The 27448-nt window shown below is 44.0% G+C and overlaps 1 protein-coding gene across 1 annotated transcript in view; it reads right to left on the bottom strand.

Annotated features, from left to right (window-relative positions):
• LOC118401378 (protein kinase C-binding protein NELL2-like) overlaps positions 1-27448 on the bottom strand; it is a 101301-nt gene that overhangs the window by 38813 nt on the left and 35040 nt on the right. The window contains exons 11-15 of the mRNA XM_035798838.2: positions 25127-25232; positions 24597-24725; positions 11896-12021; positions 1049-1171; positions 648-743 (exon numbers count right to left, since the gene is read on the bottom strand). Coding sequence (XP_035654731.1) covers positions 648-743; positions 1049-1171; positions 11896-12021; positions 24597-24725; positions 25127-25232 — 580 coding nt within the window. The remainder of the gene's footprint in view (positions 1-647; positions 744-1048; positions 1172-11895; positions 12022-24596; positions 24726-25126; positions 25233-27448) is intronic.

Consider the following 27448-nt stretch of genomic DNA (forward strand, 5'->3'; position numbering starts at 1 on the left):
GTTTCAAGTTTTAATGTCACAAGTACAGTGAAATGCCTTTCTTGCAAGCTCCAAATACCTCAGCTGGGGTATAGTGAATATACCACATGCCATTTTTACTGTCAGAGTAAATAAAGACAGTCACTAAGTACAGTCAGGGCCAGGTCAACACTTAAAATGGACAACAGTCTCATTTGATTGTCTCAGTCAAATGTATTCCAATTGAACACAAGACATTGGTTTTATTAACAAGGATGCAGATGACTTAATGGGCTCTTTCTGGTATGTCTAGAGAATGAAATAAACTCTGGCACCAAAGCGATGATAACACTGAAAGTATCCTCTTAAGATTTTATTTTCAGCAAGAGTGACTACTTTAAAGTAGTCTTGAGTGACTACTTTAACACTTATTTTTCTTAACTTCTTAAAGCATTGTTGGTTAAGGGCTTGTAAAGTAAGCATTCCACTGCAAGGTCTACAGCTGTTGTATTCGGCGTATGTGACTAACATTTGATTTGATTTGATTTTAACAATCATATTTGATCCTTTTGAAATGCAAATCAAAGTAAACAACTCCACACTTCACCTCTTCCCTCATACTTTCTATTCTGTAGTCTTGATGCAGTGTTTAAATCAGAGGACTGCTGACTGGACAAAGGAAGTCTTACCTGTCTCACACCTCTTCCCTGTGAAGCCTAGCTGGCAGATGCAGTTATTAGGGGAGATGCAGGTTCCTCCATTCTGGCACAGGCCATCACACATCGCTAGAGGAAGAACACAGGTACCACAAAGTCAGTATTCAATATTAATTTAGCTCGATTAACATTTTATTTCGGCCTAGAAAAAAAAGGGTTACAAAAGGTTTCTTCAGCTGTCCCCATAGGAGAACCATTTTTGGTTCCAGGTAAAACCATTTTGGGTTCCATGTAGAACCCTCTGTAGAAAGAATTCTACCTGGAACCAAAAAGGGTTCTCCTATGGGGGCAGCTGAAGAAACCTTTAAGGTACTAGAATGAAAAATGACCCTATCTGTACTGTGTCTGTGTGGGTCTGGTCAGTAGGATCTCACCTTTGCAGATGGTACCGTTGCCAGTGTATCCCGGCTTACAAGAGCAGCTGTGTCCCCCCACCGTATTGAAACAGAGGGCATTCTGGGAGCAGCTGTGTAGTCCGCTCACACACTCATCATGCTCTGGAACAGCAAAACAAACACAGATCAATCATACCATAACCGCACCTTTAAGACCTGAACTAAACATCAATGTACATAGGTCTCAGGTTTCAAAGCTGTATATTAAAAGATTTAGATGCACTATTGTAAAGTGGCATGTTGGGAGCACTGGAGTGTCATAAGGTGAACAGCAAAACAAACACAGATCAATCATTCCATAACAGTAAGACCTGAACTAAACATCATAATAGGTCATAGGTTTCTAAAGCTGTATATTAAAAATTTAGATAATTGTAAAGTGGCTGTTCAATCATTCCATAACAGCACCTTTAAGACCTGAACTAAACATCACCTAAATGTACAGTAAATGTCAATCATTCCATAACAGCACCTTTAAGACCTGAACTAAACATCACCTCACACAGATCAATCATTCCATAACAGCACCTTTAAGACCTGAACTAAACATCACCTCACACAGGTCAATCATTCCATAACAGCACCTTTAAGACCTGAACTAAACATCACCTCACACAGATCAATCATTCCATAACAGCACCTTTAAGACCTGAACTCAAATTCCATAACAGCACCTTTAAGACCTGAACTAAACATCACCTCACACAGGTCAATCATTCCATAACAGCACCTTTAAGACCTGAACTAAACATCACCTCACACAGGTCAATCATTCCATAACAGCACCTTTAAGACCTGAACTAAACATCACCTCACACAGGTCAATCATTCCATAACAGCACCTTTAAGACCTGAACTAAACATCACCTCACACAGGTCAATCATACCATAACAGCACCTTTAAGACCTGAACTAAACTTCACCTTACACAGGTCAATCATACCATAACAGCACATTTAAGACCTGAACTAAAATTCACCTTACACAGGTCAATCATTCCATAACAGCACCTTTAAGACCTGAACTAAACTTCACCTTACACAGGTCAATCACACCTTAGCCGCAGGAAGCAGAGAGAGGCAGACACACACTATCATCAGTACCAAGCAGAACACAGGGAGATCTTTATCCCAGACACGCAGGAATAAATCTATTCTGTGTGGACCGTTCCAGAGGGTTCAATTTTATTGGTCGCATACACATATTTAGCAATGTTATTGTGGGTGTAGCAAACTACTACTTTGTGATAAGTATTTGCTTACTGTGTACAACTTAAGGACGCTTTTTACTAAACTTTTGGTGTTGCGTTGTGACCTTCCAAAAATGACTGGAAACTTCCTGTGTACCTTTTATAGAAGCAAAACAAAACTTCAGTTATGACTCAGTATCTAGAATGACACAAAAAGTCAGGTCCCAAAGGACCCAAACCTGCCATTGGTTGTCAAACTATCCAACTCTTTTTGGCAGAGAGAATAATTCTAGTCCTATGATGCATAACATTGTATTGCTTATCTCTGGGTAACACTTCTACCATTTGTGTTAGTGGATTTCTGGGCCATCCTAAGCCTGGCATCAAGTCCTCTTTGCTGTGCTCACACATGTTCATACACCAACCGACTAGCTCTCAGGAGTCTTACTACACAATAACAATAAAGTATAGTATTAATATATTGTGCTTTTCTCCTAATTAGTGGAAGTATTTTTTCTGTAGTTGTTGGACTTCTATTGTTTAATACAGCAAAAATCAAACGTCTCTCAAACTGAACATCTTACTATCTGAGAACAAGGATGTATCTGAATGAGAATGCATGCCACGGGAGAGACCTAAGCTACATCCATTTCATTGTAATCATCCCATCCATTACATTTCCTGAACAGTATCAGGCTCAAACAAATTGAAAGTGATGTGGTGTTGAGCTTCTCCTTTGAGGGTATGATGTCTATATGACAGAGTCAAGAACATGGAGGAACACCGGTCCTGCTGCTCTATCACACCTGCTGATGTCCTGCATTAAAACCTGCTCTGAGTCCCCACTGAGGCAGCATATAGGATGTGTCCCAAATGGCACCCTTTTCCCTACAAAGCGCACTACTTTTGACCAGAACCCTATGAGACCTGGTCAAAAGTAGTGCACTTTATAGGGAACAGGGTGTCGTATGAGATGCAGATAGCATATAAAACTAACGGAAGGGGAAAGTAAAAACAGAGAGGAGATTTGCCCAAGGTCACATCTGTCTATGCCTGCCGGGCAGGGGAGTTGTATGCCATCACTCTGAATCGACAGGATGGAGAAATTGGCAGACTAGGTGCGTGTGTGTGTGTGTGTCTTCAAAGAGGTTATCCTTTGTGTGTGTGTGTGTGTGTGTGTGTGTGTGTGTGTGTGTGTGTGTGTGTGTGTGTGTGTGTGTGCGTGCGCGTACAGTACATGTGTCTGCGTGCGTCCATCTGTGTATGTGTGTGCCTTTGCGTCCTGTGTAGGGGTTTTTCTTATTGACTAGTGCTGCTCATGCTGCAGACAGATAAACAATCAATTATGTACAGGCTGTCACTAGGGAGCCCTCTGTAGCGTGCTACAGCAGACTGACTGACTGGAGCCTCAGCCCAGCCTGGAGCCAACTCCGCCTTTGTCCAACAATTTGACCGACACACTGTAACTAAAACTGCGTTAGGCCGTGGTAATACTGTCACTGTATCAGTTAATACAGTCACTGCATCTAGAACTACTTATAAACTCATGGAGAACGCACTGATCTTAATGCAAAATGGAGACATTCTGGGTCTTCACAGGAATATCATAATAACAGTTATAAATGTGAAGGCTGTGTTGAAATAGCAGTGTCTGTTTTCCATCTTTGGGAGAGTATCAACGTCATCATAAGATGCAATATCTGAGATAAAGGGAGATATAATAGAGTGGGAACAAAGCATGAAAGGATGGGGAGGAGACGGGGGTCAAGGCCCACTGTTTTCCCATAATCCTCTATATCTGCCAGGCCCTTTGACTTCACACAGTGGAAGTTATCCTTTCTTATCCCCACTGCCCCACCGCCGCCCTCCCTTCAAATCCACCTCCGCCCTCCCTTCATCACCACCTCCGCCCTCCCTTCAAATCCACCTCCGCCCGCCCTCCCTTCAAATCCACCTCCGCCCTCCCTTCATCACTACCTCCGCCCTCCCTTCATCACCACCTCCGCCCTCCCTTCATCACCACCTCCGCCCTCCCTTCATCACCACCTCCGCCCTCCCTTCATCACCACCTCCGCCCTCCCTTCATCACCACCTCCGCCCTCCCTTCATCACCACCTCTGCCTTCCCTTTCACCTTCCCTCCCTCCCTCCTTTCCTACTGCCTCTGAGACCAAGGCCGGATTGGTTATCATCGGATAAGAGCGGGGTCACACACCTCACATCTCACCACACACACCTCAGGACAGCAGCCCTCTAATAACATTCAAAGGCAACCCATCTCTAGGAGTGAGGAGCACACCCCAGGCACTTTCCTTCAAGATCAAGGCTAAAATGATAGTCAGAGAGCAGGGGAAAGTTGGGTTGCTTCTTTCTGTCCTGACTCTATTCGACATTGACCAGCTGGGATGTTAAAAAGTGACCCCTTTCACTGTGGGGTGTTTTACGTAAATACCATGTTCACTTGAACCCAGAACCTCATGATGTTACTATAGAAAATCTCTCTGGGTTTAGCCTTTTAATCCAGAATTACTGTTAGAGTTACTCAATGAAATAAGTGTATTCTATCTTAAATCACTATGCGGACTAGTACAGATATTTGCACTTGTGAAAAACCAATATAATTAGGCTACCTGTGCATTATTTTTGCTGAGGTTTGCAATCTAGTAATTGCTCGAATCCACGGAGAATAATAAAGATCCTCATATTGAATGAGTTATTCTAATGGACATGGGAGATATTATATTTTGTGTTTTGTTGAGCTGGTGCTATATTTCCTTTCTAAGCCACTTGGGGAATAGCGCATTCCCTCTGGACCCTGTTCAAACAGAAACAGATGTTTGATTGCTATTAATAATGAATAGAACCCCATGTTGAGCTTCGCACAGGGCCCCTATCGCTAACATATCACAGTGCAACAGGAATGGGCGAGATGGCATACTCTGGAAATAAACATTGAATCTTGTCGGAGGCAGTGCCTTGTGTATGTGCTCTAATAAGATTGTGTCGGTTTGATTTGATTTAGCCACATATGGGTCCATCGGACAAGTTTTGAATTAAGTACAATTTAACCATAATTTATCTTTTTAATATCAGATAAGAGGTGGAGTGTGGCTCTATATGAGCGATTCTATATCGTGCGCTGAGGCAATGATTGTGAATATACACTGATAGTCCAATAACTCAGAGAGAGATTACGACAGTAATTTGACTGTACTGTAGCAGGCAGAAAGTCATTATATCAGGCCCCCTGAATACGCCTCGGTTTAATCAGGATGCATAACAGAGGTGTGCATGGCTCTGACTTGAAGGCATTTTAATAAGATTCTATGTAAAATACAGAGACACAACTTAATCCACTGGGCTGCAGTATTAATCTTCTTTGTAAATCGGTGAAACTAATGGGTTGCAGGATAGGAGACAAATGAATAGGAGACTGCATCCGGCTCTAAGATGCATAGAAATATAACTGAGTGGAATGTAATTCAGGGTGTGTCTAAGGAGAACTAACACTAGAGAAAAAGACTGAGTACGCAAGGTGTGTCTTTTCTTCACTGAATAAATAATAATTCTCATGATTATTCCTTCTGAAACATTCCTAAAATACCTACTGACAGCCTCACCACCTCCATTCCCATATCCTCTTTTGTTTCCTGTTCCCATCAACAAGGGGAAACACACCATGGGCATAGTTGTGGCAGTCAGGAAATGTACAAAATCTGCTGTGTTGTTGCATTGTCTTGGTGGGTCTTACAGACTCTTACTGCTTTAATTCAAACCCAGAAGCTCAGAGGGGAGGGAGGGGGGGGGAAAGCAGCGTTGCAGCAGGCCCGACTCCTTTCTCTGGCTATGTCCTAAATGCACCATATTCCCTATATAGTGCACTACTTTTGGCCAGAGCCCTATGGGCCCTCCCTACGGGCCCTGGTCAACAGTAGTGCACTATAAAGAGAATAGTGTGCCATTTGGGATGCAACCCTCTTTCTGGCACGTCTCAGCCAGGCAGGCTGCTCCTTTACTCTGCATTCTACCTCATCTCCTCTCTGTCTCCTCTCCTCCGTGCTGAGTTAGGTTGAATTAGTGGTAATTGCTTTTTTAATTACAGAAGAAGAGGAAATGTTTTGTGTCCCCATCAGAGACGACTCACACAGGGATCTACTTAGCCTCATAACTCGCACTGTAATGCACTCACAGCGAACATGACGACCATGCTACATACTGTATCTATGGGTATACCATTGAGTCATCTTTACAACTGGAAGGAGACATGGGCTTGCTGTTCAGTAACAATATTAGTCATGATGTTAATTAAAATATTTGATTTCTTTCTTTATCTTTGTGATATTGTTTATTGTGAAGCGTAAGACTGATTAAAATGACTAATGGAACAATGGTTGTTCGTCAACAGTTTGTGGGTCATCAAGAAGTCAGGGCCATAATCAAATGATCTTCATTAAAGCCTGAGTGTAGTCACAAAGGTCTACTCAAGTTCAAGTAGTGTATTTGCTATTTATCTATTCAAGGTCTGCACCTACATCCACGGTATGCAAACTTAGTAAATCTTTCCCGAAGTCTGTTTCTTCAACTCACTACATGAAACAATCTAAGGGAACACAACTCTGCCTCCCAAGTGGGTGAGCCTATACCTTCTAAGGGAACACAACTCTGCCTCCCAAGTGGGTGAGCCTATACCTTCTAAGGGAACACAACTCTGCCTCCCAAGTGGGTGAGCCTATACCTTCTAAGGGAACACAACTCTGCCTCCCAAGTGGGTGAGCCTATACCTTCTAAGGGAACACAACTCTGCCTCCCAAGTGGGTGAGCCTATACCTTCTAAGGGAACACAACTCTGCCTACCGAAGTGGGTGAGCCTATACCTTGTAAGGGAACACAACTCTAAGGGAAGCTCTACAGAAAAAGAGTGCTTGTGTCAGTAGTAACGGTGTCACCATGTGGCATTTCAATCTGGTGTGAGGAGAACTGACTGACCTGAACATGGAGGGCTACAGTACTGCTGGCAGAGAAACAGAACAGGGGAGAACAGAGAAGAAGAAAGACGAGGAATCTTGCTTGCAGTCTTTTTATATTGAACAAAAATATATATACATTTTTTATTTTTTTATTTGATTTATTTAATCTTTATTTAACCAGGTAGGCAAGTTGAGAACAAGTTCTCATTTACAATTGCTACCTGGCCAAGGTAAAGCAAAGCAGTTCGACACACACAACAGAGTTACACATGGAGTAAAACAAACACACAGTCAATAATACAGTAGAAAAATAAGTCTACATACAATGTGAGCAAGTGAGGTGAGAGAAGGGAGGTAAAGGCAAAAAAAGGCCATGGTGGAGAAGTAAATACAATTTAGCAAGTAAAACACTGGAATGGTTGATTTGCAGTGGAAGAATGTGCAGAGTAGAGATAGAAATAATGGGTGCAAAGGAGCAAAATAAATAAATATAGTAGGGAAAGAGGTAGTTGTTTGGGCTAAATTATAGATAGGCTATGTACAGGTGCAGTAATCTGTGAGCTGCTCTGACAGCTGGTGCTTAAAGCTAGTGAGGGAGATAAGTGTTTCCAGTTTCAGAGATGTTTGTAGTTCGTTCCAGTCATTGGCAGCAGAGAACTGGAAGGAGAGGCGGCCAAAGGAAGAATTGGTTTTGGGGGTGACCAGAGAGATATACCTGCTGGAGCGCGTGCTACAGGTGGGTGCTGCTATGGTGACCAGCGAGTTGAGATAAGGGGGGACTTTACCTAGCAGGGTCTTGTAGATGACCTGGAGCCAGTGGGTTTGGCGACGAGTATGAAGCGAGGGCCAGCCAACGAGAGCGTACAGGTCGCAGTGGTGGGTAGTATATGGGGCTTTGGTGACAAAACGGATGGCACTGTGATAGACTGCATCCCAATTTATTGAGTAGGGCATTGGAGGCTATTGGAGGCTATAAATATATTAAAAGTGTTGGTTCCATCTGTCATGAGCTGAAGTAAAAGATCCCAAAAATGTTCCATACGCACAAAAAGCTTATTTATCTCAAATCTTGTGCACGAATTAGTTTACATCCATGTTGGTGAGCATTTCCCCTTTGCTAAGATAATCCATCCACTTGACAGGTAAGGCATAGGTCACTCAAAAATGTGCAGTTTTGTCACACAACACAATGCCACAGATGGCACAAGTTGAGGGAGCGTGCAATTGGCATGCTGTCTGCAGGAATGTCCACCAGAGATGTTGCCAGAGTATTTAATGTTAATTTCTCTACCATAAGCCATCTCCAATGTCGTTTTACAGAATTTGGTCTCACAACTGCAGACCACTTGCAACCACGCCAGCCCAGGACCTCCACATCCGGCTTCTTCACCTGCGGGATCATCTAAGACCAGCCACCTGGATCGCTGATGGAAATGAGGAATATTTCTGTCTGTAATAAAGCCCTTTTGTGGGGAAAAACTCATTCTGATTGGCTGGGCCTGGCTCTCCAATGGGTGGGCCTGGCTCCCAAGTGGGTGAGCCTATACCTTCCCAAGCCAACCCATGGCTGTGCCCCTGCCCAATCCTGTGACATCCATAGATTACGGCCTAATTTATTTATTTGAATTGACTGATTTCCTTACATGAACTGTAACTCAGTAAAATCGTGGAAATTATTGCATGTTGCATTTATATTGTTGTTCAGTATAGAATGACTTGGCTGCCTCTTCTCCCTCCCCACTCTGTCACATGCACGCCCTGCCTGCCCTAATTTGTTCAACTGATATAGCGCTTTCAAAGAATCTCAAAGCGATTCAAGTCACATGCGCCAAGTAACATGCTCCGAATACAACAGGTATTGGGCTTGAATGAATGAAACCTTACAATGAAATGCTTACTTACGAGCCCCTAACCACCAATGCAGTTTTAAAAAATGCAGATAAGAATAAGAGATAACAGTAACAAGTAATTAAATAGCAGCAGTGAAATAACAATAGCATGACTATATACAGGGGGGTACTGATACAGAGTCAATGTGCGGGTGCACTGGTTATTTGAGGTTGAATGTACAAGTTGGAAGTTTACAAACACTTAGGTTGGAGTCATTAAAACTAGTTTTTCTTGTTAACCTCTTGAACCACTGGTGGCAGTATTTCATTTTTGGATGAAAAACGTTCCCGTTTTAAACAAGATATTTTGTCACGAAAAGATGCTCGACTATGCATATAATTGACAGCTTTGGAAAGAAAACACTCTGACGTTTCCAGAACTGCAAAGATATTGTCTGTGAGTGCCACAGAACTAATGCTACAGGCGAAACCAAGATGAAATTTCATCCAGGAAGTGAGCCAGATTTTGAATGCGCTGTGTTCCAATGTCTCCTTATATGGATGTGAATGCGCAAGGAATGAGCCTACACTTTCTGTCGTTTCCCCAAGGTGTCTGCAGCATTGTGACGTATTTGTAGGCATATCATTGGAAAATTGACCATAAGAGACTACATTTACCAGATGTCCGCTCGGTGTCCTCCGTCGAAACTATTGGGTAATCTCCAGGTGCGTGCATTTTTCCATTTTGTTCAGAGGAGAAACCAAACTGCCACGAGTGATTTATCATCGAATAGATATGTGAAAAACACCATGCGGATTGATTCTAAACAGCGTTTGCCATGTTTCCGTCGATATTATGGAGTTAATTTGGAAAAAAGTTTGTCGTTGTAATGACTGAATTTTCATTTTTTTTTCTTATCCAAACGTGATTAACAAAACGGAGCGATTTCTCCTACACAAATAATATTTTTGGAAAAACTGAACATTTGCTATCTAACTGAGAGTCTCCTCATTGAAAACATCCGAAGTTCTTCAAAGGTAAATTATTTTATTTGAATGCTTTTCTTGATTTTGTGAAAATGTTGCCTGTTGAATGGTAGGCTTAATACTATGCTAGCTATCAATACTCTTACACAAATGCTTGTGTAGCTATGGTTGAAAAGCATTTTTTGAAAATCTGAGATGCCAGTGTTGTTAACAAAAGGCTAACCTTGTGAGCCAATATATTAATTTCATTTCATTTGCGATTTTCATGAATAGCTAACGTTGCGTTATGGTAATGAGCTTGAGGCTATAATTACGCTCCCGGATACGGGATTGCTCGTCGCAACAGGTTAACAAACTATAGTTTTGGCAAGTCGGTTAGGACATCTACTTTGCTTGACATCATGGGAAAATCAAAAGAAATCAGCCAAGACCTCATAAAAAATGTTTTGACCTCCACAAGTCTGGTTCATCCTAGGGAGCAATTTCCAAACAGGAGGAGGCTTGCAAGCCGAAGAACACCATCCCAACAGTGAAGCACGGAGGTGGCAGCATCATGTTGTGGGGGTGCTTTGCTGCAGGAGCGACTGGTGCACTTCACAAAATAGATGGCATCATGAGGATCATCATCATCATCATCATGAGGCATCAAAATTATATGGATATATTGAAGCAACAACTCAAGACATCAGTCAAGAAGTTAAAGCCTGGTATAATTGGGCTATATGTTTAGATTTTTTTATACATTCTAAGGCTGCATCATGTGAACTAATGATGATTTGTTTTAAGTTGCATGGAAGGCATGAGCTCTGCTTTGTTTTTGTGGAGGCTGCACACATTTCCTCTGTCTCTCATTCAAAATTTGACAAGCACTTGATAATCCCTTGAATTTGAGGTGGCATCCCCTTTGTGTGGCCGTAATGCCCTCTAAAAAAATGCATGCCTTTTGCAGCCAGTGTCCGTTGTACCCTTGGGCTGAATTTAACAATTAGAATTCCCTTCTCCCGGCTGCGTGCTCCGAAGCACCTCTCAATCACATGACTCTCTCAGATATCTCAATTCTTATTAGCCAATGCCCGTCACGTGATCGGGTCCTTATCATAGCCATCTCGGGCCCTCTCACAAGCTAGAAGTGAAGACAAAACACATTATCCTAATTGAATTCTGAGGCGCATATTCAAGATGATGGAAGAACTGGCTACCCAAAATGTTTGACCCAAGTTAAACGATTGAAAGGCAATGCTACCAAATACTAAATTGAGTGTATGTAAACTTCTGACCCACTGGGAATGTGATGAAAGAAATAAAACTGTACATGGCTATGCAGTGTTTGAAGTGTTTTCATCACATGATGATAGTTCTGGAAATGTTTTAAAAAGACTCACAAGCATGAGTCACAATTGCGGGCACACACTGACACACACACACAAACGCTGACACACACACTGAGCACAGCTAAGTTACCTTATTAATTAATATCCCTTCCAATAACTTCTGTTGAAAAGGCAAGTCTGCAGCTTTCAACGGTTTAGTCCGAAGTCATAAACATGAAACAAGTACAGTATGCTGCCCTACCAAGCAGAAAGGCAGTAACTGCTCATATCGTGGAACTAAGAAAAATGGCTTTTATTAACTTGGTTTCACAATAACTTTATGCAGTTACTACTGACATGACCCCCATTTTCTCCAAGACAAAATAGTGGAAGGACACTTGTCCACATTATTAAGCATGTATTTAATGTGGCAAAAATGACATCAACTCTTTTTCAAATGAGCAGTTACTGCCTTTTTGCTTGGTAGGGCAGTATGAGTCTCTCCTGTTAGCAGCTATAAGAGTCTGCCAGAAGAAAGGACTCACCTGTGCAGCAGTAGTCATCGATCCTGATGTAACCCGTGTGGCAGACACACATGAAGGAGCCGGGGGTGTTGACACACATGGTGTTCTCCCTGCAGTAGTGTTTCCCCTCTGCACACTCATCGATATCTGGGGAGAGGTGTAAAGACAGGGCAGCTGGTCATGCATGGCCAACCCTAGGATCCTCTACTAAAGACAAGGGCCCCAGATTAGCTTTAAGTCCTCATACAAAGCTAGGGAAGGAGGGAGAGCTCAAGTGTAGTTTTTCTTCATCAGTGGAGACCCTGAGGAGATGGAGGGGGACACTGGAGGCTGTGCGTCTAGGTCTTCCACGTACTCAAAGAACAACATCCTTTACTCATACTTTAGGTTAGGGATGGGCAACTTTGATGGGGGTGGGGGCCATCAACAATTTTGAAGAGCGACAGTTGCTCGCAGGACTGCATACCCACATGTGCGTACCTCTCCCCCACCACCACATTACAGGCAAAACATTTTAGCAGCCCACTTTTGACAGAAGATACATTTTTTACATTTTAGAGTTAATTTCATGCCATGGGGCGAAGAGACAATGTTGCTGTTTAAACAGCTAATTTCCTGCAATTCTACATATTTTCCAATAGGGTGGAGAGACATTTTTGCAGATTTTAAATGATATCTGAGTGAGATATATTTTTGATTCAGGGCCTTCAAAAGGAGGGCCAGTTGCCCATCCCTGCTGTTGTACTGGAAAAGCCAAGTAGTCATGTAGTCAACTTCACAGAACTGTCTATATATTTTCTTTATGCGTAACAACTCACCACAAGGCAGTAGATTCAATATTTTATAAATGTATTCCTAACCCCATTAGCTAATATAATAAATAATAATTAGGGGGTGCTTGTATAGTCCTGTTTCACTGTATGTACAGGTGTGAGGTGTGAAATGGGTTTGCATCCCCCTGTGGTCACAGCAACTCTTTGTGAAGTACACAAACAAAAAAAACTGTCAAAAGCATTATACACAACATGCAGAATCTCAAAAAACTGTTGGGGTAAATAAAATGCTCATATTGTGATTCAACGCAGTGCAATGCAAACAGAGCTCAACCAACACCAGTTCCTCAATAGGTTTCTCTCTAGGCAGCACTCCACTTACTGTGATGCTACATGTTAATTGTCTATGTATTTGTGATGGAAAATGCTATGTTGGTGCTTTTCTATTTACCAATTTCTATGTTCTATGTTTGTGCTTTTCTATAAACCAATTTCTGTGTTCATGCAAATGACTGATTTAACGAGTCCTCACACACAGAGCCTTGTTTAGAGATATCTCCGTTTTAAGGTCTCCGCTCAGAGAGAAGAAGCCTTGTGAGGTATTGGTCTGTCACATGCATGACCCAGTATTGGTCGGTCACATGAATGAAGCAAACAATTATTAATGAATTATGAAAGGGAAAAGGGGATACCTAGTCAGTTGTGCAACTGAATGCCTTTAACTGAAATGTGTCTTCAGCATTTAACCCAACCCCTCTGAATCAGAGAGGTGTGGGGGGCTGCCTTAATCGACATCCACGTCTTCGGCGCTCGGGGAACAGTGAATAAGCTAAATCATGCAAATATGACTTGTCAGTATAAAAGGGAACTAACGGGACTGCCCCGTTCGAGTTTCTGACAGACGTTCACTATAGGGAATTAACTTTGTTGGAACCTCTCAAGCATGCTGACAATAAACAATGATTAATTTAAGATTGACTTTGAGTGTCTCTGTGTAAGAATTTCCACAATATATTGCTTAGGTCGAAGGAGGCAGAGCATGGTATATTAGGAGGGAGAATAAATACAACTCCATCTCCTTCATTCAGCAGAGTCTGCAGCTGTAATTGATAGAGGAAAAATAGCTGGCTCCTTTATGTTAAAATCCCAAGAGTCTCCGATTATTTTCAAGCTACATGTTATAATCACTCTACGCAAGCAGGCCTCTCAGTAAAACAACTAGGAAGCCATTAGTATCTCTTCAGAACAATTGCCTAAACATTGGTGGGGAAATTATATGCTTTGTTGATTGTGTTTTAATGGGCGAGAGACAATGCTCAACATCTTTTCATCTCTTTCAAAAACCAGTCAATGAATAATCTTTAAAAAGACCAAAACAAACATGGAAAAGCATCTCAAACTGTTTTGGAAAGCGAAACAATTAACACAATGGAGTGAAAAGAAGCAACAACAATTCTGTCTCAATTCTGTTTAAAAAGCAGTACAGTCATTGTCTCTTTTCAAGGCAATAACCAGAAGTGATAAATCATAGCGAGAATGAAGTGAGAGGAATCATACCACTACAGTACCTGAGTTTAGAATAATGGACTGGTATGAATGAACTCCGCAGACACTGAGGAATGCAGTGTGTGTGTGTGTGTGTGTGTGTGTGTGTGTGTGTGTGTGTGTGTGTGTGTGTGTGTGTGTGTGTGTGTGTGTGTGTGTGTGTGTGTGTGTGTGTGTTTGTGTGTCATGCCAAGCTACTGTATATGAATGCTAATGTATTTTACGGAATAAACTCCTTGCTATGCTATCAAGCATGTAAGGAAATGATGGGGGATTTGTCTGAGGGAGTGAGTGGGCTTACGCTCCTTCACGACACTCATTAATCTTGAGGAATCTTGCCTCTTTGAATGAATCACCATCATCTATCATCCTTCTCTCTGAATAACAGGTGCTAGTAGTTGTAGCTGTCTCTAATGCTGCCTGACACAGGGGAAGTGTCTCTGGTGATGAAGGATACAGTAGGAGTGTGGTTGCTGTCATATGCTGTTGCTATTTACAGACTGGCCTGGTTTTCAGCACCACAGGGTGTTTGTCAGCAGTCTTGGCGTTTGCACGCTGTGTGGGTCAGGCTCATCCCAGCAGTGATTGCGTTGGGGAGTGAGCTGTGCCCCTCAGTCAACACCAATTAGCCTCCCTCCACCTTGTGACATTAAAACACGCTGCAAAATACACCGGCCAGGTCACAATGCACTGGATGGTACACAGCCGCTGTCCTTCTGTACACACACAGTCCCTCTGAATGGTAATAATACACTAGATAAATCTTGTGAGATTTGCAATGTGCAAATGCCGATAGTTGACTAAATTACTGTGTACTTCAAAATAGAGACACATTTCAAATTGTCCTTTTGAGGTATAAAAAGAAAAGTGATATTACTGTAATTTTCAGAGACCCAGAAAATAATGATTTCCGTATGAGAAAACCTACACGATCTGCCCCTTGTCCTTTCTCCTGTGGTAAGAATACTAATAATGAGACTAGCTTCAACCTTTAGAGCACTTTACTGATGCCTCAATGTAGAGCCAATCACACAGTCCATCACATAGCCACAGCAGCTTGGCTCTTACTCTAACATTGATGTTTAATACACCCCAACACATGAAGCTGTGTTGGAAAATACAAATCAAAATAGGTCATATGCGCCAAATTTCACTTTACCTTGAAATGCTTACTTACGAGCCCATTCCCAACAATGCAGAGTTGAAAAATGTCATAAAAGGATAAGTAACAATGCAATACAAGGAGTACTGGTAACGAGTCAATGTGCAGGGGTACGAGGTAGTTGAGGTAATATGTACATGTAAGTAAGGGTAAAAGTGGCTAGACAAACAGGATAGATAAACAGAGTAGCAGCAACATATGTGAAGAGTGTGAAGGAGTGTGAAAGTGTGTCTATGTGCGAGTGAGTGTGGGTGTGTGTGGCGGCAATATGCATGTGTGTGTGTATGTGTTTGTGAGCATATGTAGTGTGTATGTGTGTGTTGGAGGTTCAGTGTAGTATGTGTGAGTGTGTGGGTAGAGTCTACAGTGTTCATACAGCCAGTGCAAACAAAATAAAAATAATAATAATAATAAAAGGGGTCAATGTCAATAGTCTGGGTGGCAATTTGATTAACTGTTCAGCAGTCTTATGGCTTGGGGGTAAAAGCTGTTCAGGAGCCTTCTTAATGGCTGCCTTCGCCTTCTGAGGGACTGATCTTGCATCCCAAATGGTACCCTATATTCCCTATGTAGTGCACTACTTTTGAACAGGTACCATAGGGCTCTGGTCAAAAAGTAGTGCAATATATAGGGAACACGGTGCCATTTGGGACGCAACCTTAGAGATGGGTTCTGGTGCTTTTCTGTCAGAGAACAGCACTTTATCTCACAGAGCAGAGAGAGGCTGGGAAAGGAGTGTATCTCTCCCTTTGTCTCTGCTACCATTGCTTCTATGAAACATTTACACAGGAGTGATCTCATATGCTATTTTCAGCACATCAGTGACCTAGGACTGTTTTAAAGAGCTAACGTTAGTGTCTGTCTTATCCTCCAGACAGAGATATACCTAGTCCTATCTGACTCCTGCCTGATGGGTGCAGGGAACTGTATTGGGGTATTTTGTATGTACTTTATGTATTGTGTACTGTATGTACATTGTGTGCAGCAAGACTGTCTATCAGAGTCCATCTCATCTCTTCTGCGATCTGATAATGAAGCTGACAAACATTTGGAAACTGCCAATTTCAATGTCTGTGTGCATCTGTCTACTGACATATACCAACCCTCAACAGCAAAATGGCATAACTACCTGTGTCCAGACTATTATCTGAACAACACTCTCTCTTACACTCACTCAAAACAACTACAGTGTAAGTTGACGGGTCCACTTATTTTAGCAGGGCACATTACTCAAAATGTAAGTGACTTCCAGAAGCACCCCCAAAAATACATGTATTTTGTGAGAGTTACAAAATTTGGTTCCTATGCAATTTCAGATGCAAATGCAGTTTTCAGATCACACCCCTATCCAACTTCATACAGAGACCTGGGTCACTCTCGAGGTGAGTGGGCCAGTCCATGCATTAATAGCTAAGTCTATGAATGTAAGAGTGATTACATTCTTCCAGCCGCATCCCTCAGCTTTTTACCGAAACAGTGGCGGGGAAAACGCTTTGTTTTCGTTTTAACTGCTGATTGCCCCTTTGATGGAATGGCTGTTCTGAGTCATTCAGTGAACAACTGAATACAGTCATGAATATGGTCAATTTCCAAACATACTACAACACCAAGATAAAGCAAAATAAAAACACAAAAAAAACTAATATGGCTCAATTCTAAATTGAAATATACACATCTAATTTGAACCTTCACGTTCATAACACAATAGGTGTGCAAAAACATTGGACACGTCTTCCTCACAGATTTTGCAAAGCCTTTAGCAAAACTCTTCCCTCCAACATATAGTGGGTTAAGCTGCCTGTAGTGCTGCATGTACACAGAGGAGGGAGGTCACAGTCTATTTCAGTGCGTGGAGGTGGTGCCGTGTGGCAAGAGCTTAACCTGAAGCCCAGAGACCATACACTCCATTAATTTGAGACCGGGGGCTGAAGTCATCTTCAATTATGCAGATTCCCAGAGATGCAGAGAATATGACCAACTGGTCATATTCAGCATATTAAAACAGACTGACATGAAGTCAGGAATAACTGTTCTCTTTCTCACACACATGCCTTTCCCTCCTTGGTTATCTCTGTCAGCGCCAACGAACCTGTAGCCAAAGACATCCCACTGATCTTGGTGAAGGTGACAGAAGAGAGAAGTTGGAGGGAATTTTTCAGCTTGCTAAAAGTAGGGCATGTATGCACACAGGCACGGAGTGAAGCAGTGAGGAAGAAAGTGATATGGAGCCAAGATTTAATGGCTTATTTGCACTAGTCATCAACGTCATGTTTCGATTTAGCTCCCGGAATCCCACATGTATTCATATGAGTTGGGGTAAACACTGTAGATGTTATAGCATGACATCACTGCAGATGAAGCAGTCATCTCGTCTTTGATCATCCCAGGAAGATTCTGTATAGTAAGAAGCATACATGTACTGTATGTGGGAAGTTCCACAGAGGGAGGAGGAGGGGCGAAGACATCTATATTCACAGTGTATGTTATATAGCATTTACGAGCATGTATTTTAGCAGGCAACCCATATGAAATTATAATGCCCTTGATGTATTAACACATTTTCCAATCTTCAAAAGTGGAGGGCCAAATCACCTCGCCTTGTGCACAGGGGCATTGTCATGCTGAAACAGGAAAGGGAATTCCCAAAACTGTTGCCAAATGTTGGAAGTACAGAATTGTCTAGAATTTCCCTTCACTAGAACTAAGGCGCCTAGCCTGGACCATGAATAACCAGACCATTATTCCTCATCCACCAAACCTTACAGTTTGCACTATGCATTGGGGCAGGTAGCGTTCTCCAGGCACCTGCCAAACCCAGATCTGTCCGTTGTACTGCCAGATGGTGAAGCGTGATTCATTACTCCAGAGAACACGCTTCCACTGCTCTAGAATCCAATGGCCAGCCGACGCTTGGCATTATGATCTTAAGCTTGTGTGCGGCTGCTCAGCCATGGAAACCCATTTCATGGAGCTTCCAACTAACAGTTCTTGAGCTGACGTTGCTTCAAGAGGCAGTTTGGAACTCGGTAGTCAGTTTTGCAACAGAGGACAGACAATTTATACTCGCTACAGCACTCAGTGGTCCCAATCTGTGAGCTGGTGTGGCCTACCACTTCGCGGCTGAGAAGTTGTTGTTCCTAGACGTTTCCACTTCACAATAACAGCACTTACAGCTGACCGGGGCAGCTCTAACAGGGCTGATATTTGACGAACTTGTCAGGATTTGGCCAGGGTTGTTCCGGTTTTTGGTCACTAGATGCCCCCATTGTGCCTTTTGTTTGACCTTTTGTTTTCCCTTGATCCCCATTATTATTTGCACCTGTGCCTCGTTTCCCCTGATTGTATTTAAACCCTTTGTTTTTCTCTGTTCTTTGCTCTGTGTTTGTATGTTAGCACCCAGCCCTAGTACTCTGAGAACTCTTGTTGATCCCGGTGGACTCTCTTGTGGAATTCTGTTTTTTTTGTTCTTGTTTGTTTGTTTTTTGAGCATCTTTTGAGGCTTTTTGTGCTTTACCTTCCACCTTGTGGATTTACCTTTTTTGTCTTGAGTATCTTTTGAGGCTTTTTGTGCTTTACCTTCCACCTTGTGGATATACCTTTTTTGTCTTTGGTCTTGTAGGATTCCTTTTGAGGTTGTGGAGTTACATGTTTTCGTGAAGAACTTCACTTTTTACTTCATTAAATACACCGTCTCAAGTACTGCTGTGTCTGCCTCATCTTCTGGGTTCTGCCGACTATTCGTGGCTCAGTTGCCGGGTCCTGACAGAAACACAGAGCCAAAAATGAACCCAGAGGCAGCCAGTTCCCAGGACCTTGTTGCCATGCTGTCCCACCACCAGGAGACTGTCCAACGCCACGAAGCCGCCCTGGTTCAGCAAGAGGCCTTAATGGCTAGACATTCTCATCTTCTGTTGGAGATGCTGACTTCCATAAAGCAGATATCTGATCGACTTACCCCGGCAACAGTTCCCGTCCCAGTACCTCAGATTCACGTACCCATGGCAGTTAACCCTCTGGCTGAACCTCGTCTTCCACCTCCCCAACGGTTCTCAGGTGATCCAAGTGCTTGTAAAGGGTTTCTCACCCAATGTTCTCTCTCCTTCGAGCTGCAACCCTCGTCGTTCCCCACCGACCGGTCTAAGATCGCATATATCATCACCCTGCTGTCGGAAAAGCCCTGGCCTGGGCTACTGCTGTGTGGGATGCCCATAGTTCCTGCTGTGCCAGCTACTCTGCCTTTGCTGAGGAATTCAAACGAGTGTTTCAAGGCCCAAGCAGTGGTCCTGACTCAACCAAACAGCTCCTGACTCTCCACCAAGGTCGGCGCAGCGTGACGGACTATGCCATCCAGTTCCGCACGGTGGCAGCAGCGAGTGGCTGGAACAACGAGGCGCTCACGGTGTGCTTTCTGAAAGGCCTTTCCGACACTATCCAAGATGAACTGGCCACTCGGGAACCACCGGACAATCTCGAGTCCCTGATCAAGTTGGCCTCACGCATTGACCAGTGTCTGAGAGAGAGAGAACTCAACCGTAGACCTCTAGTCCCTATCAGTCCCAGCTCCGAGTCCCCATCTTTATCCTCGCTGGCTCCACCAGAACCCATGCAGATTGGACGCATCTCCCAGGCTGAGAGAGACCGCCGGATGAGGGAGCGACGCTGTCTATATTGTGGCAAACCGGGCCATTTCCGTTCCACGTGTCCCGGGCTCCAGGGAAATGCTCTGTCCCGTACAGACCGGGGGGAACTGTAACGGGAAACATAACCTCCTCCCATCCGTCCAACTCCCGTCTGCTCATTCCAGTCACCCTTTCCTGGGACAACCACAAGCTTCACCTTCAAGCCTTGGTAGACTCTGGAGCCGCAGGTAACTTCATGGATGGTGTCTGGGCGAAGGAGAATGGCGTTCCCTCTGAACCTCTAAGTGACCCCATGAGGGTTACTACATTGGATGGAAGCCCTTTGGGATCTGGACTTGTCACTACCTCCTTGCGACTTTCAGTTTCACAACACCAGGAATTGATGAACTTTCATTTGATCTCCTGTTCAGAGTTCCCTCTCGTCCTTGGATACCCCTGGCTTCACAGCCATAACCCTCACATCGACTGGTCTGTGGGCACTATCAAGCAGTGGGGTCATACGTGCCAAGCTACTTGTATTTTCCCGAATTCCCCGAGTTCTACTCCCGAGTCTTTAGAATCCATCGACCTGACCCGAGTGTTACCATGACCTCAAACTGGTATTTAGCAAACAGAGGGCCACCATGCTACCACCCCATAGACCTTATGATTGCCCCATCGAACTGTTTCCGGGCACTTGCCCTCCCAGGGGTCGGATCTTTTCACTATCTCCACCCGAACGAGCTGCTATGGATACCTACATCAAGGACGCTCTGGAAGCAGGCCTCATGCGTCCATCCACCTCCCCGGCGGGAGCAGGGTTTTTCTTTGTGGCCAAGAAAGACGGTGGATTACGTCCTTGCATCGACTACCGGGGACTCAATGCCATAACCGTCCGTAACCGTTACCCGCTACCCCTTATGGCCACAGCCTTCGAGCTGCTCCAGGAAGCAGTTGTTTTCACTAAGCTTGACCTGCGGAACGCATACCATCTTGTGCGGATCAGACCTGGTGACGAGTGGAAGACCGCTTTCAACACGCCTACTGGTCACTATGAATACTTGGTGATGCCCTTCGGCCTGACCAACGCCCCAGCGGTGTTCCAAGCGCTCATAAACGATGTGCTTAGGGATATGCTTAACATATTTGTGTTTGTTTACTTGGATGACATCCTCATCTTTTCGAGCTCTCTTCAAGAACACACTAAGCATGTCAGACAAGTACTCAAACGCCTCCTAGACAGCCATCTGTACGTTAAGCCGGAAAAATGTCAATTCCATTCATCCCGAGTACAATTCCTGGGATTTGTAGTGGAACCCGGTCGAGTCCAAATGGACCCCAGGAAGGTAGGGGCGGTAGCGGATTGGCCCACCCCCAAATCCGTTAAGGAAGTTCAGCGTTTCCTGGGCTTCACTAACTTTTACCGCAAGTTCATCAAGAACTTCAGCTTGGTGGCAGCCCCTCTCTCAGCTTTAACCAAGGGTGGCAATGCAAGGTTTTTGTGGGGAAGAGAAGCTGAGACGGCCTTCCAAGGACTCAAGCAGCGCGTCCTCTCTGCTCCCATCCTGATACTACCGACTACGGATGAACCGTTTGTGGTGGAGGTAGACACCTCAGAGGTTGGAGCTGTCCTGTCTCAGAGGGGTGAAGACAAGAAGCTTCATCCGTGCGCTTTCTTCTCACACCGGCTTACCCCGGCTGAGAGGAACTACGATGTGGGGGATCGTGAACTCCTAGCGGTTAAGATGGCATTGAAGGAATGGAGACACTGGCTCGAGGGGGCTTCTCACCCGTTTCAAGTGCTTACGGACCACAAAAATCTGGTGTATATCCAGCAGGCGAAGCGGTTGAACTCTAGACAAGCTAGATGGTCTCTTTTCTTCAATCGATTCCAGTTTATCCTCACCTATCGGCCCGGGTCGAAGAATCTCAAACCGGATGCCCTGTCCCGAGTCTACGCTCCTGCCATTCGAGATGACACGGACATGCCTGTCCTTCCTGCTGCTAAGATCGTGGCTCCGATCTCATGGCAAGTTGAGGATACCGTGAGACGAGCTCAAGCTATTGAACCGGACCCGAAAGGAGGTCCTGCCAATCGGTTGTTTGTCCCCAAGGCAGTGAGGACTCAGGTCCTTCTGTGGGGGCACTCCTCTCGCCTCACCTGTCACCCGGGCGTAGGTCGCACCTTGGAGTTCATCCAGCGTAAGTTCTGGTGGCCTACCATAAGAGAAGACGTTGCCACTTTCGTCAATGCCTGCCCCGTGTGCTGCCAGGGCAAATCTTCTCACCTCCGCCCGCAAGGACTCCTTCACCCTTTACCTGTTCCCCACAGACCCTGGTCCCATATCTCGTTGGACTTCATTACTGGCCTTCCTCCATCCCATGGCAATAATACTATCCTAGTCATTATCGACAGGTTTTCAAAGGCGGCCAGGTTCGTCCCTCTGACTAAGTTACCTTCTGCCAAGGAAACGGCTGAGTTGGTAATTAATCATGTGTTCCGAGTCTTCGGCATTCCTCAAGATATGGTTTCTGACAGAGGTCCCCAGTTCGCCTCTAGGTTTTGGAAGGCCTTCTGCCAACTCATGGGGGCTTCTGCCAGTCTATCTTCAGGGTACCATCCGGAGTCCAACGGCCAAACTGAGAGGATGAATCAAGAGCTGGAAACCACCCTCCGATGTATGACTCGTAACAACCCGTCCACATGGTCGTCCTTCATTGTTTGGGCCGAATACGCGCACAACACCTTGCGCTCCTCCTCCACTGGTATGTCCCCGCACGAGTGTCAGTTTGGCTATGCCCCTCCATTGTTCCCGGACCAGGAGGCAGAAGTCAGAGTGCCTTCAGCCTTGAAGTTCGTCAGACTCTGTCGGCTTATGTGGAGGAAGACCCGTCTTAATCTTATGCGTTCCTCACAGAGGTACCAACAACAAGCCAACAGACGTCGCCGTCCCGGGCCTACCCTGCGCCCCGGCCAGAGAGTCTGGCTCTCCACAAGAGACTTACCACTACGGGTGGAGTCTCGCAAGCTGTCCCAAAAATACATCGGTCCCTTTAAGGTTGCCAGGAGAGTTAACCCAGTTTCTTATCGCCTACACTTACCCAGATCCCTTAAGATTAATCCCACATTTCACATTTCCTTATTAAAACCTGTTGTTTTTTCTCCCCTTGTCCCGGCAGACAGACCTCCCCCTCCGCCTCGTGTCATTGGAGGCCAGCCGGCTTATACCGTCCATCGGATACTGGATTCCCGCCGGGTGCAGCGGTCCTGGCAGTATCTGGTGGACTGGGAAGGCTACGGTCCCGAGGAGCGCTCCTGGGTTCCTGCCAAAGACATACTGGACCCTGACCTCATTCGTCAGTTCAGGGCCCTCCACCCTGAGAGAGCTGGTAGGAACGTCAGGAGCCGTTCCTAGGGGGGGGATTCTGTCAGGATTTGTCCAGGGTTGTTCCAGTTTTTGGTCACTAGATGCCCCCATTGTGCCTTTTGTTTGACCTTTTGTTTTCCCTTGATCCCCATTATTATTTGCACCTGTGCCTCGTTTCCCCTGATTGTATTTAAACCCTTTGTTTTTCTCTGTTCTTTGCTCTGTGTTTATGTTAGCACCCAGCCCTAGTACTCTGAGAACTCTTGTTGATCCCGGTGGACTCTCTTGTGGAATTCAGTTTTTTTGTTCTTGTTTGTTTGTTTTTTGAGTATCTTTTGAGGCTTTTTGTGCTTTACCTTCCACCTTGTGGATATACCTTTTTTGTCTTGGAGGATTACCTTTGTTCTTGTAGGATTCCTTTTGAGGTTGTGGAGTTACATGTTTTCCTGAAGAACTTCACTGTTTACTTCATTAAATACACCGTCTCAAGTACTGCTGTGTCTGCCTCATCTTCTGGGTTCTGCCGACTATTCGTGGCTCAGTTGGTTAAGTGACTGTTTCTCACTTCGGAGACCCGGGTTCGTAACCGGGTCCTGACAGAACTGACTTGTTGGAAAGGTGGCATCCTATGACGGTGCCATGTTGAAAGTCACTGAGGTCTTCAGTACAGGCTATTCTACTATCAATGTTTGTCTATGGAGATTGCATGGCTGTGTGCTCGATTTTATGCAACAGTTGTGGCTGAAATAGCCGAATACACTCATTTGAATGGGTGTCCATATACTTTTGTATATATAGAGTAACACGACTTACATGACAGCACTACTTATGAGCATCTCTGCTCATAAAATATCACTGATGCATTCTTGACAGTGATACAATAAACAAAGCTAGGGAGCATTCTGTATTTTCATACCAATGGACAGTAGAGACTGACCACAAGCAGACAAAGGGACAAGAGTGGTGTGAGAATGTCAGTAAGTCCTTGGATCGGACACTGTACGTATGTCTAATACCTCCACACAAATCCCAGCAGACAGTCTGTTTAACAGTATGTCCTCTCTCAAAGTGTTGAAAGATGTAGTTATGTTGCAAAATAAGAATTATGCTGTTACAAGTACCTCACAGTTCAACCAAAGTGCACAAAAGGAAAAGCAAACTGGATCTACAAAATAAATTAACCTGTAGGAAAACAGTAGATCAATGGAAGGTGTTTGTTATCAATTCTATTATTTTATTAGAATCCTTTATGTACCTTCACAGTATGCGTTGTCATCTCGGAGCGGGCGGAAGCCGTCCTTGCAGCTGCAGCAGGCCCCAGCCTCCAGGTTGACACAGTCAGAGTGCTCCACACAGCCGTGGCCCTCCACACAGAAGTCGTGACCTAGGGCACAGAGGTTACTATAGATATAGATAGAGGACTCATGGATGTAAGCCGTTTTAGCATGGACATTGCTTTAAAATGGTGGAAGCTATCAATGGCAATCAACTGGGTGGGGATTCCTATGACTTGGGAGCAATCAGCCAATGAAGAAGAAGAAAATGGACTACTTTAAAATGGAGATAGCCTCAATGGCGCTGCCCATGCTGTAAAAGATGCTATAACGATACAGATACAAATATTAATCCTCTATCCATCTCTATGGAGGTTACACACAGGTCACTCCTCTTAGACTGGGTCTAACAGTCCAGGTGGGTTTCTTGCAATGATTCCAGTCATGATTTGCAGATTATTTTAAGGTTTACATCTGTAGAATATAGGTAGGTGAATGTATTTTCCAATACCTCTGCAGACTTTGCAGCACCTGTTGGTGAGGGTGACCTGCTCGGACTCTGGACAGTTAAGTTCAGGACAGGGACTAGTCATGGCGACCTGATGCATGGTCCTCTCCTAGTAACAGGGAACCAATGAGAAACAATATGAGAGACACAACCCAATGGAGGGTTAGATTAGCTCAGCTGCTAGTTTCCCACAGATTTAATAAGACTTGAATTTAATTAGAGGCAATTAGCCATCCATTGTGTGCCTCCTTCCTCACTGTGCACATCTTCCCAACTAAAGAGACATAATGGGTCAATAGCAGTAAGGTCTACATATTTCAGGTTAGTGTTTAGCGATGTAGCAAACTCTGCACGTCGATTCTCTTACCTATAGATGGATTGACTGACAACGTCACAAAAATTATGCACTCGCGTCGATGAGGTAGAAGGCCGTGTGACGTTATGATTCTGAATGGTCAGATAGCTAGAAACTATGACAAGAAGCTGCCATGTGGAGAATTGTAGGTGTATCGTTTCAGCTCATTGTAGCTTCTTATTGATGTCATGTTTTGACTCATGTCATGTCTATTCTAATAAGGCAAACATTCCCTAGCTAGCTAACCAACAACTGTAACTATGCATTTGAGCAACAACAAGTGCTCATTGTGCAAAAGTATTTATGTTTTTTAATCAACATTTGGAGAGGAAATATAGCTTATAAGCCAAACCTTTCTGTTTTACTCCATAGTTGTGCACAAGTCGGTTTTGATGCTAAACAACCAACCTGTCTTTTAAGATTCATGATGAGTATGAGCGTGATATCCAATTGAACAGAGCTCATTGGATAGGATATGAAACCAGTGTATTTGTCCCCAATTGTATGATTAGACAGTAACGTTATAAGGGGGCTCCCTCTCCCACCATCTCTTCAACAGCTCCGCTCTTCTCCACTCTGTCTACCTGACTGATGCCAAAATAGAGATACATCTAATAGTTGTCTCTCTTAGTCACTCTCTCCCCAGAAACCTCCTTCAACCAGCAGCAGTCAGACATGAGATCAGAGACACAAGACATGCCAGGCAGCTGTCACCAGTAGTCAGATGGCCACCTGTCTGAGACTGGAGGACCAGGATGACTATTGCCATCACCCAGTCCTTTCATCTGCAGCTTCTGTCTGTAGCTTGTGTCTATGTCTGTCTGAGTCCGTATCTTTATCTATTGTATGTCTACATCTGTGTCTTTATCTATGTCCCTCTCGGAGTCTGTCTGTCTGTAGCTGTATCTTTATCCATGTCTGTATCTGTGCTGTCAGAATGCAGGGGCCATCAGTGGGCCAGGTGAGTGACCTCACCATACACTCTTAGGTTCTAAAAGGGTTCTTCGTGGAGGGATAGGGTTTTACCAAGAATTGTTTTGATCTGAAAAAAATGGTTCTTTGAAAGGCAAGAAGGGTTCTACATTGGACCATATATAATATTTCCCAGAATGCTCTATTGCAGGAAGATTTTCAGAACTGGTTGTTTTACTGTAGTATCTGTTTGTGCAAGTACATTGATTGGTTGATACATTTTACACAATGATTAATAACATACAGTTTTCTTAACTAATCCAATCTGTTGGATTTATTACACCCGTTACTGAGATGGCTGTTCCAGTTTAGATGATTGTAGGTTGTCTCAGTAGTTAATCTTTCCTACCCTGGCAGTCACCCTGAATGCAGGTCAAGGGTGATTAACAATTGCACTTCTTGGATATCCTAACTCTGGCTCGATTTCAATAGAATTACACGTCACATTTGCAAGCCAGCATAATGTGACTTGCAGGCCTGATGTGGCCTGTCAACCAGGAGATTCCTAACACTGTCGTGTTAGGGTATAACTGTAACGATCTTCTTCATCTGATGAGGAGTATGAAAGATCGGACCAAAACGCAGCGTGGTAAGTGTCCATTTTAATGAAATATAACTCAACACTGAATACAAAATAACCAAAGTGAAACAATGAAAATCTAAACAGTTCTGTATGGTGAAACACAGACACAGAAAACAACTACCCACAACCCATAGTGGGAAAACAGGCTGCCTAAGTATGGTTCTCAATCAGAGCAAAGATTGACAGGTGGCTCTGATTGGGAACCATACCAGGCCAAACACATAGAATTCTAACACACAGAACAAAACATAGAATGCTCACCCCAACTCACGCCCTGACCAAACTAAAATAGAGACATAAAAAAGGAACTAAGGTCAGGACGTGACAATAACTAGGCCTTAAAAAAGGCCTCGTGAGATATGTAATGTATCATCTTAAATTATACATGTTAAAGGCTAATAACGTTGGTGGAACC

This window comes from Oncorhynchus keta, chromosome 22, assembly GCF_023373465.1.
Source record: "Oncorhynchus keta strain PuntledgeMale-10-30-2019 chromosome 22, Oket_V2, whole genome shotgun sequence".
In the NCBI taxonomy this organism is placed as follows: Eukaryota; Metazoa; Chordata; class Actinopteri; order Salmoniformes; family Salmonidae; genus Oncorhynchus; species Oncorhynchus keta.